General features: G+C 40.0%; 1 protein-coding gene across 1 annotated transcript; it reads right to left on the reverse strand.

Annotated features, from left to right (window-relative positions):
- Positions 1 to 522: 522 nt before the first annotated feature.
- Positions 523 to 15881, reverse strand: LOC135461704 (CUE domain-containing protein 2-like). The gene is made up of 9 exons (XM_064738904.1): positions 15615 to 15881; positions 14545 to 14644; positions 12870 to 13010; positions 8983 to 9044; positions 7814 to 7926; positions 6697 to 6888; positions 2254 to 2315; positions 1892 to 1952; positions 523 to 1048 (listed from the first exon to the last, which is right to left on the reverse strand). Exons 2-9 carry the CDS (start codon positions 14625 to 14627, stop codon positions 902 to 904), a joined length of 861 nt encoding a protein of 286 aa, XP_064594974.1. The 5' UTR covers positions 14628 to 14644; positions 15615 to 15881; the 3' UTR covers positions 523 to 901.
- Positions 15882 to 15989: the final 108 nt, after the last annotated feature.

Below are 15989 nucleotides of genomic sequence, written 5' to 3' on the forward strand. Positions count from 1 at the left end.
GTATTAAGTGAAATAACTTCTGCGAATCACTTTAAGCAAAGCGATACACTTTGCTGTGACTAAAATCCTTGTACTGGTTTGGACACAAAGTGTATATGTAGTATGAAAATGTAGTGGAATGAATACCTTGTCAGAAAACTGATACATGTATTTACATAAAGAGATTCCACTCTTTTCCATCTAACATAATGGCTAGGTAAATCCTTAGCAACCAATCTACACTTGCAAATAAATATGTAATTTAATACTCTGCCAATAACTGATATGTTAAACAACACATGCAACCAAGACATATTTCACAAAATGTCTACTTCCGCAATTCAGTTTACACTTAAGCTAAGCATGACATGTTTCAGATTTATTTATTCCATTGGTGTTTTATGCAGTCCTCAACAATATTTCACTTATATGACCGTGGCCAGCATTATGATGGGAGGAAACCAGGCAGAGCCAGGGAGAAACCAATGACCATCTGCAGGTTGCTGTCCAACCTTCCCATGTAAGGCCGTAGAGGAAGAGCCTGCAAAACAGTTTATGTACATCTACGAGTAACTGTACACTCAAATTGATTCCATACAAAAGTTCATGTCACAGAATGCCTTGATTTCTGATGAAGCAGATGCACTGATGGGGTACATACCCAAGAAAGACACAAGGGAGACCTGTGAAATGCTGTGCAAAGAACATCTAGTGCCACGAGGGTTAACAGCACCCATAGCCAAAGCACAAACTTCTTCATCTTAATGTATAGAGCAAAAGTTTCTGAGACCTGCAGAGTCTTATGTAATTTAGCGTCAGCATACATGAAGTTAGCAGAATGTAGACAGCTGTCAATCAATTTGATGGCTGACACTATCACCGTGGTAACCAGTATCACTGCCCATCCTGCCCTTGGCCTTCGTCAGTGGAAACGGTACTTTCTTGCTGGTTTCAAGTTGACGTAGGTTTTCTTCATTTCCTCATCTTCTTCCTTCTTCACCTCTGTGAATCGCTCTCCTTTGGTACTGACAACCCGTCCATCTAAGTATCGCACCATTTTCTTTGGACACTGAAAGCGGTATTTTAGAAATAAAAAATCAACGAAAGGTGTGTATTTTCTCTTCAGTTTGATGAAATTTTTTGAAGCTTTGAAGTTTGCAAACTCAAATCTTGCTACATGTACAGGTGATTGAACAAGAAACCTTATCATGTATGACAAAGCTTCTTTAAGTGCCTCAGGCTGAAACTTTTCAGTCTCCCCTTATACATGCACATGTGTGTATCTTTTGTGAAGATTAGAAATCAGGCAATTCCACTCATACTATGCCTCTAGACTAACGAAATTTCTTCATAAAGCTTTGAAAAAACGTGAAAAGTTTTGAAGTTGGCCAACTTTGACCTTGTACGTTTGTCTCTCATCAGTTTTCTTTCCATACATATTAGTGTTGACTCACTGATTAAGATACTGAAACCATTTTGTAACATACAACTGAAGCATCAAGCTCAAAAAAAAAAAAATAGATTTCATACTTTGTGGAAAATTTTAATAATGTATATAATGTCAGGATGTGAATAAGAACATGCAGCAGTGGCCCATACTTATCATAATACAATAACCCTGAGCCACACAAAAAAAAGTTAATGAAAAGTTTTTTTTCATATGTTGTGGTATGGCTCAGACAATATTAAACGCATCAAAACTTTACCTAAAGTAAATAGAATTAGCAGATCCCTTAATATGGGTGCTTGTATGTCCCATGTTTATTCAACTGTGCACACAATTATCCAACTGTCAAGATAAAGGACGACTATTCCAATTAACAAACTGCAAATTTTTGTTTTATACTTCTTTACATTATTTCCTTTGTGGGGTGTCCATATGTAATTGTACCATAAATAAGCATACATGTACCTGTTTGGGAGTGATAGGTTTATGGACAACTCTGTCATCATGTTCATCAATGTAGGCATATCTGATGATAAGAAATATAATATCAGATGAAAATATTAAATGCAGTTGCGATTCACCATGCAGTGAGGCCTACAGTGTAGGCCATATCCAAAACACTGATATCTTAGACAGAAAAATGTTAAATTAACTCACTATACAATAAAACGGCTGGATTTATCTAAAATAACTTTATACATACACGTGTACATGAATATAAATGATAAGGGGAAGGTATTTAAAGCTGTATATGAACATGGTATATGTATTTAAAACTAACCATCTACAATCCTTAAAAAGATAATCTGATAAGGCAGGACACCTACTTTGCCAGCATCTGCTCTCTCACTTTCTTATCATCTTTTTTCGGGCTTAAGACATTCCTTTCCTGTTAACATATAATGAAACATTTCTTTGAACATACAACAGTACACAAAAACTTAATACAAGTACTTGTATTCTACAGAATGAGTTTGAATATACAAGCAGCTGTGTGAGTTACCATAAATGTCTAAACAGAGGAGTCAAGGCACATACAGTACCTTGTATTGTGGAGAGCCCTCAGTGACGGTGTATCCAGCCTGCTGTCTGAGCAGGATGAATTATCTCACACTGTCTGTGTCGCACTACATGTTACCAGACAACGTGTCACGTACCATGTACTGTGGAGAGCCCTCAGTGACGTTGTCTCCAGTCTGCTGTGTGAGCAGGATAATTATCTCACACTGTATGTGTCACCACTAGACATCATCAGACAATGTGCCACTTACCTTGTACTGTAAGGAGCCCTAAGTGATAGCGTCTCCAGTCTGCTGTCTGAGCAGGACAAATTATGTCACACTGTCTGTGTCACCACTAGACATCTTCAGACAATGTGTTACTTAACTTGTACTGCGGGTAGCCCTCAGTGATAGCGTCTCCAGTCTGCTGTCTAAGGATGATGACTTGTGTCACACTGTCTGTGTCACCACTAGACATCTTCAGACAATGTGTCACACTTAACTTGTACTGCGGGTAGCCCTCAGTGATAGCGTCTCCAGACTGCCGTTTGAGCAGGATGAACTAGGTCACACTGTTGCTGTCACCACTAGACATCATCAGACAAGGCGTCACTTACCATGTACTGTGGGAAGCCCTCAGTGATAGCGTCTCCAGACTGCTGTCTGGGCAGGATGAATTATGTCACACTGTCGCTGTCACCACTAGACATCTTCAGACAATGTGCCACTTACCTTGTACTGCGGGTAGCCCTCAGTGATAACGTCTCCAGTCTGCTGTCTGAGCAGGATGAATTATGTCACACTGTTACTGTCACCACTAGACATCTTCAGGCAATGTGTCACTTACCTTGTACTGTGGAGAGCCCTCAGTGATAGCGTCTCCATTCTGTTGTCTGTGCAGGATGAGTTGAGCAGCACTGTCCGTGTCACCACTAGACATCACCAGACAATGTGTCACTTATCTTGTACTGTGGAGAGCCCTCAGTGATAGCGTCTCCATTCTGCTGTCTGTGCAGGATGAGTTGAGCAGCACTGTCTGTGTCACCACTAGACATCACCAGACAATGTGTCACTTACCTTGTATTGTGGAGAGCCCTCAGTGATAGCGTCTCCATTCTGTTGTCTGTGCAGGATGAGTTGAGCAGCACTGTCCGTGTCACCACTAGACATCTTCAGACAATGTTTCACTTATCTTGTACTGTGGAGAACCCTCAGTGATAGCGTCTCCATTCTGTTGTCTGTGCAGGATGAGTTGAACAGCACTGTCCGTGTCACCACTAGACATCACCAGACAATGTGTCACTTACCTTGTACTGTGGAGAGCCTTCAGTGATAGCGTCTCCAGTCTGTTGTCTGTGCAGGATGAGTTGAGCAGCACTGTCCGTGTTACCACTAGACATCACCAGACAATGTGTCACTTACCCTGTACTGTGGAGAGCCTTCAGTGATAGCGTCTCCAGTCTGTTGTCTGTGCAGGATTAGTTGAGCAGCACTGTCCATGTCACCACCAGACATCACCAGACAATGTGTCACTTACCTTGTACTGTGGAGAGCCTTCAGTGATAGCGTCTCCATTCTGTTGTCTGTGCAGGATGAGTTGAGCAGCACTGTCCGTGTCACCACTTGACATCTTCAGACAATGTGTCACTTACCTTGTATTGTGGAGAGCCCTCAGTGATAGCGTCTCCATTCTGTTGTCTGTGCAGGATGAGTTGAGCAGCACTGTCCGTGTCACCACTAGACATCTTCAGGCAATGTGTCACTTACCTTGTATTGTGGAGAGCCCTCAGTGATAGCGTCTCCATTCTGTTGTCTGTGCAGGATGAGTTGAGCAGCACTGTCCATGTCACCACTAGACATCTTCAGACAAGGTGTCACTTACCTTGTATTGTGGAGAGCCTTCAGTGATAGCGTCTCCAGTCTGTTGTCTGTGCAGGATTAGTTGAGCAGCACTGTCCATGTCACCACCAGACATCACCAGACAATGTGTCACTTACCTTGTACTGTGGAGAGCCTTCAGTGATAGCGTCTCCAGTCTGTTGTCTGTGTAGGATGAGTTGAGCAGCACTGTCTGTGTCACCACTAGACATCTTCAGGCAATGTGTCACTTACCTTGTACTGTGGAGAGCCCTCAGTGACAGCGTCTCCAGTCTGTTGTCTGTGTAGGATGAGTTGAGCAGCACTGTCCGTGTCACCACCAGACATCTTCAGACAAGGTGTCACTTACCTTGTACTTTGGAGAGCCCTCAGTGATGGCATCTCCATTCTGTTGTCTGTGCAGGATTAGTTGAGCAGCACTGTCCGTGTCACCACTAGACATCTTCAGGCAATGTGTCACTTACCTTGTACTGTGGAGAGCCCTCAGTGATAGCGTCTCCATTCTGTTGTCTGTGCAGGATGAGTTGAGCAGCACTGTCCGTGTCACCACTTGACATCTTCAGACAATGTGTCACTTACCTTGTATTGTGGAGAGCCCTCAGTGATAGCGTCTCCATTCTGTTGTCTGTGCAGGATGAGTTGAGCAGCACTGTCCGTGTCACCACTAGACATCTTCAGGCAATGTGTCACTTACCTTGTATTGTGGAGAGCCCTCAGTGATAGCGTCTCCATTCTGTTGTCTGTGCAGGATGAGTTGAGCAGCACTGTCCATGTCACCACTAGACATCTTCAGACAAGGTGTCACTTACCTTGTATTGTGGAGAGCCCTCAGTGATAGCATCTCCTGTCTGTTGTCTGTGTAGGATGAGTTGAGCAGCACTGTCCATGTCACCACTAGACATCTTCAGACAAGGTGTCACTTACCTTGTATTGTGGAGAGCCCTCAGTGATAGCGTCTCCATTCTGTTGTCTGTGCAGGATGAGTTGAGCAGCACTGTCTGTGTCACCACTAGACATCTTCAGACAAGGTGTCACTTACCTTGTATTGTGGAGAGCCCTCAGTGATAGCGTCTCCATTCTGTTGTCTGTGCAGGATGAGCTGAGCAGCACTGTTCGTGTCACCACTAGACATCTTCAGCCAATGTGTCACTTACCTTGTACTGTGGAGAGCCTTCAGTGATAGCGTCTCCAGTCTGTTGTGTGTGCAGGATGAGTTGAGCAGCACTGTCCGTGTTACCACTAGACATCACCAGACAATGTATCACTTACCTTGTATTGTGGAGAGCCCTCAGTGATAGCGTCTCCATTCTGTTGTCTGTGCAGGATGAGTTGAGCAGCACTGTCCGTGTCACCACTAGACATCACCAGACAATGTGTCACTTACCTTGTACTGTGGAGAGCCCTCAGTGATAGCGTCTCCAGTCTGTTGTCTGTGCAGGATGAGTTGAGCAGCACTGTCTGTGTCACCACTAGACATCACCAGACAATGTGTCACTTACCTTGTATTGTGGAGAGCCCTCAGTGATAGCGTCTCCAGTCTGTTGTCTGTGCAGGATGAGTTGAGCAGCACTGTCCGTGTCACCACTAGACATCTTCAGGCAATGTGTCACTTACCCTGTACTGTGGAGAGCCTTCAGTGATAGTGTCCCCAGTCTGTTGTCTGTGCAGGAGGAGTTGAGCAGCACTGTCCATGTCACCACTAGACATCAGCAGACAATGTGTCACTTACCTTGTATTGTGGAGAGCCCTCAGTGATAGCGTCTCCAGTCTGTTGTCTGTGCAGGATGAGTTGAGCAGCACTGTCTGTGTCACCACTAGACATCACCAGACAATGTGTCACTTACCTTGTACTGTGGAGAGCCTTCAGTGATAGCGTCTCCATTCTGTTGTCTGTGCAGGATGAGTTGAGCAGCACTGTCCGTGTCACCACTAGACATCACCAGACAATGTGTCACTTACCTTGTACTGTGGGAAGCCCTCAGTGATAGCGTCTCCAGTCTGCTGTCTAAGGATGATGATTTATGTCACACTGTCTGTGTCACTCACTTTGTAATGTGGAGAGCCCTCAGTGATAGCGTCTTCAGTCTGTTGTCTGTGCAGGATGAGTTGAGCAGCACTGTCTGTGTCACCACTAGACATCTTCAGACAATGTGTCACTTACCATGTACTGTGGAGAGCCTTCAGTGATAGCGTCTCCATTCTGTTGTCTGTGCAGGATGAGTTGAGCAGCACTGTCTGTGTCACCACTAGACATCTTCAGACAATGTGTCACTTACCTAGTACTGTGGAGAGCCCTCAGTGATAGCATCTCCATTCTGTTGTCTGTGCAGGATGAGCTGAGCAGCACTGTTCGTGTCACCACTAGACATCACCAGACAATGTGTCACTTACCCTGTACTGTGGAGAGCCTTCAGTGATAGCGTCTCCATTCTGTTGTCTGTGCAGGATGAGTTGAGCAGCACTATCCGTGTCACCACTAGACATCACCAGACAATGTGTTACCTCTAGGGCACAGGAGTTGGGAAACATTTCAAGCAGTATTTCAATTTTTGGATCAGGTGCTTCATCTTGAAGTGACAAACTCTGTGGAAACACAAATTAGAATCTGACTCAATGTCTCTCATTACAGTCGCCTGCCACTGGTCCACCAATGGTGTGCTTCAAGTGAGCTTGTGGAACAGTAAATGTTTTTCACCAGTTGCCAAAGAGTTTTACCACTTTAGCTGGTCTCCAAATTCATGGATCTCAGGAAATCTAAACCCTCTACACATACATGTAAGTGCTCCTGGCATAAAACAGTAACGAAAGAAGCCTGGTAAAGGTGTGCAAAAGGTGAATGCACCTACAGGCAAGCTGTGGTGTGCCTTAAAAATGATTGGGCATGTATTTTATGCCTCTGTTTATTTCATAAGTTTGAAATGCCCTAATTATGACCTAATCAGAAATAAAGATCACTGCATGGTGCAGCATGCAGAAGAGCGACTGCAACAGCTTGACCCATGAAAGCTCCAACCAGGCATCTGTGGGTTGCCTTAGGTTCTTTAAAAGTGAGGCAGCTTGCCTGCCACCTTGTTGAGTCACAGTTATGTCCCTTTAACCATGCATGGTTCTTCATATAAAAAAACCACTGTCGTAAGGGAAATGCTCTACACCGTATAGTGTAAAACATAAATCTGATAGAAAGCAAATCTACAAACTGATCTAGAAGAAAAAATAAAACCTATGACAGGTACCTGTCCATGGAATCTAGAAAAAATTCAGTAATCTGATTATGAAATATGAAAAAATAGAAAAACAATCTTGTTGTTTTAGCCATAATTTGTCCCTTCATCTAGTAAATAAAAGCTCCAAATTGGATGGCTCTCAACAATTCAAGATAAATAATCCCTAAAAATAAAAATAGGTAAATGATAGTACATTTTGTATTTCGTGGGTATCTATTACTTTTACATGTACGATACATGTGGCTTCATATGAGCCCTTTCAAGTAACACTTAGCTACACCTACCTTAGATTCTGCATCTGATCCACCATTAACAATCAATGCCAATTTGCCTGCCTTATGCTCATTAGGACTCTGTAGCTCCACTGGCTTTAACGACAGTACAGCCCCTACCTTGTCTGAAGCAAAAGACAGAAAAAAACAACACATTATTACTTGATTGGTGCTGAACATTTCACTTAACATTCTTAAATCACAACACAGGACAGGCTTTTGAGAGAGTAAATGAGTGTGTTCATGCAGTGTATTTTCTTCTATGAGAGAAAAGTAATAAATAATCTGACATCCATCACTACACTTGTAACTGTTTTCTTGTGGTTTTATAACTTGAGCAATGTCTCCTCCAATTCATTATCTATTACAGGCAAGGAAAACACTAACATGAAGTATGTATCAGATGAAAGAGCATTAAAACTGTCCAGGAAATTTCTTTAACCTAGTAAAATGCATTTGAATATTTTATGCTATGGTGGCCTTTTCTGGCCACAATGCCACCATGCACTAACATCACATAAGGTTTTTGCTACATAACACATATTAGACTACTACATTTCATAATTCAATGTGCATCTACATATAGATCTATGAACGCATTCACTGATTTCACTTTGAAATGAATTATTTCAGGGTGAGAAACACAGATGTAATGTAATTGATACCTTCTGGGTTTTCTTCAGATAGAAAACTTCTGCAAAAAATAAATCCAACTATTTTCCTGGACATTTATTAATAGTCTTTCATCTGATATATACTTCATTTTGGAGTGGACTTTGCCATTAATGGCTCACTCAACTTTAACTGCAGACTGCCTGGTTTTCTCCCACCATAACGCTGACCATATAAGTGAAACATTTCTGAGTAATCAAATAAATTTAACTGCAGAAAATTTGAGTTACATGTGTAACTACACGTATATATAATATGTATAATGTGGGAAAAATGGCATCTTTTATGCTTCCATTCTTTTTCAACCCCTCCGCGGAGGTCATGAATTTTAGACCAATCAATGGCAAGTTGGGCCACTGCAACTGATCTAGATATTTCAAAGTTGCGTATGTATGACACATTCAATGTTGTTTGACAAACTTAATGATGTTTGAAAGGTCACTTTTATTTAATATGTATATTTGCACACTGCCCGCAACTGGCAATGGGGTACAATACTTAACAATTACCTGACGTGTCCGACTTGGAAGACTTTCCAGCTAACTCGAACATCCACTCACAAACTCGAACGCTGAAAAATAGATCAAGATTTATGTAATGTTTTTAGCATTTCTAGCATATGTACATACACAGTGCATACATAATACTGGGCAGTATATACATTCAAATAATGTACATAAGTTTAACAGGCGTACATCTGCATGCATATCTCCGCCGATATTAGTAGGCTCCGTGTACATATATGCCAGTGAAATACAACAATTACAGAAAGCCAATGGATGCCACTGGCAGGATCATAAATATAGGTTAATATTTATATATTTATTTATTTATTTGATTGGTGTTTAACACTGTACCCTAGTATGACAAGGGTCAGGTTTATGAGAACAGGTAATCACAGAGCTTAACTATCAACTTTTGCTATGTACCTCACAAACTTCCTGATTAAAAGCTGCAGCCAAATTAAACCAATTAAAAGCCAATTAAAAGTGCCACTCTGGTCAGAATACAAATTGCGTAGAAATATTATAATGATATGAAAGAAATCCTATGGAGTAAGCTTAACACTATGTTTGAAGAATAACACTATTTAACCCATATAACAGAACATTCCTTGAAAAACAAAATCTCCGGCTGTCTCAGTAAAATTTTCCTGATGTGACGTGATAATATTCCCTGCATGACGTCGAATCAGGCAGAAGTGATGTTGAGCAAGGCATTTATGCTGGGATGATGTCAAGAGCATTTGGGCAGTGTCATTTGTGGATATACGTCAGCGATTGATGACGTCATGTGTTCGTGGGTGACTTCACACCAGGCAAAGTGGAAGGGACAGAAATATTTTGTTTCCGTATACTCTTACGAAACGTACACTATCGGTTTTAATTTTTAATATTTTCACAATTTAGGAAAGCAATTCTGACTATCCCAGTATTTATCAATTCATCTTGCTTTTAAGACACAGATGTTTTGACAACAAAGTAGCTCTTTGAAGAGCAACCTCATCAGTCATGGGCCTGGAAAATTTGTGCCTGAACCATGCCAGCGATTTAACCATCTGAGCCAGTTATGCCCACTACAGATCAATCTCACAAGCTAATCACAGCTTTTACCAGTATCTCATATACCTGAGTACCTGAATTCTTCCATAAATTTGGGACAGATATTAGTAGTGTTGAAAGTAGAATGTTACATTTCTCTACCAGCCTATTGGAAAAGTAAAGATAGGAGTATGTTGTTCATTAGATGGTCTAACCGAGTGAGAAAAAAAGAAACTCAATATTCCTGCTAGAATTACATATATATCGGCTAAAATGAGCATAGCAGGTGTCCCAAATTTTAGAAGAAATAGGGTAGTTGTAAATTAGTGACCCGATTAGTGACTGGATGGAAAAGTACCACGCAGGCTCACTCATGTATTGTTGGAAGGCTCTAAGCATTGTTGTATATGTAGATATCACTAGATTCAATGTAAAGCACCAGTACCACATATGTACAATGGAAGCTATGTTAAACGTACATATACCATTCCTTTAAAACAACAGTGTTAGTATAAAACATATGCATATACCCTAATTCTTCAGACTTTTCGACCACCTCTGTTACCAATATTCTGAAACATTCTGAGAGATCATGGGGTGTGGAGAACTACTTCACAAAGCTTTATGAAGCTGGCATCTTTAATGGCACAAACAAATCATTTTAGCATTATTTTTATAACAACTGTATGCTTAAATTTCACTGAAATAAAGTGCTGTTATTTTAGTGGTTAAAAAGGTTCAAAGTAAGTACCAATCACTCGAACATTTCATACATATAGGCTAACTGTACAATGGTGTATGTATAAAATCCCTCATACATGTTGTATAATGTTGTCGGCTTGTCTATATTTTATAATAAAATGTGATACGTGTACATATCCAGGCTCCAAGAAAACTATGAGACCTTTTATATGTACACACATACGCAACAGATTTTTCATAAACTGACCTCCAACCATCTTTGTTTAAGATCACCCATATAGCCATAAGGGAGTTGTCTACAACTTACTGCCAACAAGGCATACAAAGCAATGACCGTTGGATGAAAATTATCAAACTGTCAAAGCCAGTTAAAGTTACAAACACCCATCATGCAATATACATGTAAGCTACCCCTGTGAGTCTGGTACTGAATTTAATTTCTTTCCTGGCGAAAATGCCACACAACTGCTAAAAGGGAGTGTGGCATTTGCCATGAAAGAGGATCAAATTCAGTATCAAACAAGCAGAGATGGGGTAACAAATTCATCAGAGAAATTTAGGCTTCAACATGACCACTGTGTCATCAATATGCAGCACTAAAATGTAACAAAAAAGATGTTGATTTCAGAAAAAAAAATGGTTTAAATTTTTTAAATTAGTGTATGTTATTACCATTAAGTACAACAATATTTGAGACATTTCAAAACGACAAAGTGTTAACTAATTTCAAACAGTACACATATATGCACTGATTCCTAAAGCTTACATTCAAGCATACCAAGTAGACTACTGTATAACCCATCAGAGAATTTATCCAAACATAGCAAATGTATATCGATGCATAAGCCTGAAAAGTAAAATCCAAAAAATCAAAAATGAAATTGGAATAGACTGTGGGAAATGAGCTAGGTCACAGTGTCATGTCACACATAGGTCACCCAAAAGACTGACATCAGAAACTTCAGCTTTTGCGAGATATAAATGTTACACATACCACACGATTGTGTTCTATTGCAGTAATAATTTGTGGCAATGGATATTTGATTTAATGTTCAACTACATCTAGAGATTATCTGCAACGGATCTGGTTGTCTTGTTAGCATTTTAATTTTACAAAAGAGGCTGTTCTGTCCACATAGCTGCAGTGAAATTTGTTGTACATGTAAGCTGTAACTACTGCTGTTGAATGTCCAATGGAGATTTCTAACGGGTTTTAGGCTGGTGTTGTGTATGATACAGGTACATGTAAGTTCCATCACAGATGTTACAGCATGGTAAAAACATGGAGGTAGATGTATATAAGCATTTATTCCATAATCTGACCAGTGATCAGTGATGTAACAACAGTGATGTAAATTTTCAATATCTGACACATTATATAAATAAAATACAATTTTGATTGGTCACCTGAACTTTCAATGACAAGTTTATCCAATGAAATAATACATCTGCATACCAGACTACTTCTATTGTTTGTTGCCGTGAAAAACAAAAAAGGCTAGCGATCACTTACTACACCATGACACCAGATTCCACCGGTTTCTTGGTACCAAATGGTTCACTTTTTTTGGTCACTGGATAGGCATTCAATTTATCTTCATAAAATGTAAAAAAAATAGCAAAAGTTGGTGAAAGGAAATGAAGCGCTTGATGCTGTATGCCTAAAACAAGATACTCACAAACATCAGTTCAACTGTCAAGGGCGGCAGCATGCCTCGGATTTTCCCGAAATTAAACACCTATAAACTTACCTTCCTACTTTGCAGAGCACCAAAGAGTTGTCTTGTGTGTGTGAACTGGTCTGCAACTGATGTACCTCAACATTATTCTTAGATCGAGTTCATTCTGTTTGCCACATCGAACACGATAAATGGTCACAGTGTGAGCTTTAGATTCAGCATCATGTCTACCATCACGCGGAAAGTCCAAAACAAAACCAAAATCAAGCTCTTTGAAACATCACAGATACTACTTTGTTGCATTCTCCAAGTTCCAAGATGGTTAGTAAGACCAGCAAATAAGTTCTGAGGTGAACTGATCATGCTAAAAGCCTAAATTTGAATTTGGGTGTACCATTTTTATAGTCTGGTATAACATGCCCCGGGTTTGATACCAGATATTAGTTTGACAGTGTCACAAAATATATTTCTTACCTATCAATGGCTCCAAACCCTGGGACATAGGCCTCCATCATCTCAATGAAGCCATCCACATCCATGTCATCAGCGACATCGGCCTGACCTAAATCTTCCAGGATACTGACCACATAGTCCAGGACGATGTCATCCACAGAGCTGTTCAAATAAATGGTAAATAATTACCAAAGTGAGAAACAGAAGACAGGTGAGCCTTGATGAACTTGCAACATATAATTCTCAGGGGTCAAAACGTCTGATATTCCTAGTTCATCAGAGTAATGACCTTGAAGTGATAATGAAGCTATTCGCCAATCTTATTTCAAAGGTGTGAAATCATTTCATTTAGAAACACTGTAACACAGCATGAAAATGGATAAAGTACAACACACAAACATGAAGGTGTCAGGAATTATGACTATTTGGACGATTTAAAGCCATCTTTAATTGTGATGACATGGACTCGATTTTAAGGTCATCATTTTTACTTTGAGCTCTTAAAACCCTGTGGCATACATCAATCAAATATATAAATAAAAATGAGTGAATGACCAAACATCTTTAGCCCTGAGTTCTATTCAATGTAAAAAATTAACATAGGCTACCTTTGTCTTCCACAGAACCAAACAAGATTAAGTTGTCAGTACCTCACCACATGCATGCTAGTGGACAGTTTCTAGCATTTCTTTTACCATTTATATACATTTACACCATTATGTAGTAGCCTTTATCTGCTTAGAGCATGTGGGGTGTACACCTGTTAATTGCACAGAACAACAGAAGAGCTAATCATTATAAAGACTGGTATGAAAACAATAACGAAATTTTTTGAGGTAAAATACATGTCTTAAAATGAATAACAAATAAAAATGATAAAATATTGATAATGATAATATTTTTTTCTTTATTTGATTGTTGTTTAATGAGATCATGGAGGTGAGGTCAATACAATGTGCAACTTCCAGATAGTGAAGTCCTCCAGGAAAATGTGCATGAAGGTTTTACTCATAATGTGAAACGCTAAATACTGCAACAGAACTGATATTTGTACATACCCAGAAAAAAATTGGATGTTCTGATCACAGATTAAAATTTTAAAGGTGACGATGAATTTCTTTAATACTTTGTATAAAAGAATTTTATAAAAAACAACGCCAAATGATGCTTTCATTTATGTGTGTGATTGAAAGACTTTATGAAAACTTAAATTTTCATTGGCGATTAACCATCATATTTTGTTTCAATTTGCTTGTTCGTTTCAATACAGCTTAATTTAAAGTTGGGAGCCCGTTAAATGTATTGTGGAAGTGAAATGGCTTTATCTAGATATATGGCACAGCTGTACATGTAATACTAGCAAGATCATTAGTACTACTTTTCTTCGTGCAGTGATAGCACAAGATCTAACATTACTGAATTGCTGACAAAAACTGATACAATGCAAAAAGAATAATACAAACTGACAACAGCCCCTGAAATCGTATAGGTCCTCCTCATGCTGGCTTCCTCTTCAGCCATACGTGGGAAAATCGCCCAGCAACCTGCGGATGGTTGTGGGTTTCCCTCGGGCTCTGCCCGGATTCCTCCCACCATAATGATGGCCACTGCGGTATAAGTAAAATATTCTTCAGTACGGCATGAAACACCCATCAAATAAATAAATAAACGGAATCATATAGCATTATACATGTACCCATCCACATCTTCTATATTGTGTGACTTCAAAAAGTCTGTCAAAGCAGTCTTCACGGGCTGGTTAGATCCTTCCATCTTCATCTATTACGCATGTATTTCTGCAATTGAAAAAGGAACCCATGAGCATGTCAAGTGTAATGAACATAATGACAAAAAACTCAAATCTGTTTCACTCCCTATATGTCACTCTCTATTTATAGCTCTATATAAATACAAAATAAATATAAAAATAATATAAAAATAAGAAAATACCCATGTCATGCTTCAGGACTACCTTACCAATTTGAAACATGTACAGTATGTCTTATTCATTTGGTGGAAGACAGGAGATAAGTGATATTCTTGTGGCAAGGCGAGTCAATGCTACAAATGTACATGTATGTAAAGTGCTGCTGCCACTGAAGTACCATGCAGAAGACACCAGACGTAACAATTATATTACTTAACCCCAGGTACGCCCAAGTGGTCAGTTAAGTGAACAGGATCAACATCACAGGTTAGAGTCATGGCAGTATTGGTTAGACTAATTACATGGCCTGCATCATGATATCAGTCATGATTCTGTGTACAAGACAGAACGATTGTACTACCTGTCCACATCCCTTCCACAAAAGCGGCCCTGATGCACAGTTGGCAGAGCATCTGCTTTGGGAGGCGGTAGATCATGGGTCAACCTTGAGTCGGATCACATCTAAGAGCTTAAAAGAGGAAGTTGTAACTTCCTCGCATGAAGGGGATAGTGCAACGACTGGTTGACCGGTATCAGTATAATGGCTCAGGCAGGGTGGCTTATTTGCCTTTGGTAAGTCGTCTCAGTAAAACAGCATTACCGGTACATAAAAGAGTGGTGGAAATCTGTCCTGCAACAAGGAGGCACATTACACGTACATGCATTCTAAGGACTCTTTCGTCGTCATATCAGTGAAAAAAATTTTGAGTACGTCGTTATACCCCAAGCACTCACCCAGTCACTCCCTTCCACAAAGACTGAAAATGAAAGTGCATGCAAGTAAATGTGGTTACTTATTTGATTCAATCGCAAGTAATATGATTAGTTCTGTTGCTTACCAAGAAGGCAAAGCAAGCCGTCTGAGACTGCCAATGCTAAATTATGCACACATGGGCTCAAACTTCAAGACATCATGATAATAATAATCATAAAAATGAAAGATGTGCCAAGTGCTCAGTGCTAATGCTTCAGCTTCTTTTCACAGAGCTTTAAGTGCACTTGTTAAAATGCAACCGATTGGAACACACTTGAAACTCGTGTGGATGCTTTTTCTCCGCAAAAATAAAATGCTCATCCAAATGACGGTAAAATAATGCGCTTAAAGCCTTGGTGAATGCCAGTACTCAAAAGCCGCCGCCGCAAATTGTATTTACACCAGAAGTGACGTCATGGATTCGGAAACCCTCCAAACAATTATCTATTTTCATCAATAC

Source organism: Liolophura sinensis, chromosome 1 (assembly GCF_032854445.1).
Source record: "Liolophura sinensis isolate JHLJ2023 chromosome 1, CUHK_Ljap_v2, whole genome shotgun sequence".
Classification (NCBI taxonomy): Eukaryota; Metazoa; Mollusca; class Polyplacophora; order Chitonida; family Chitonidae; genus Liolophura; species Liolophura sinensis.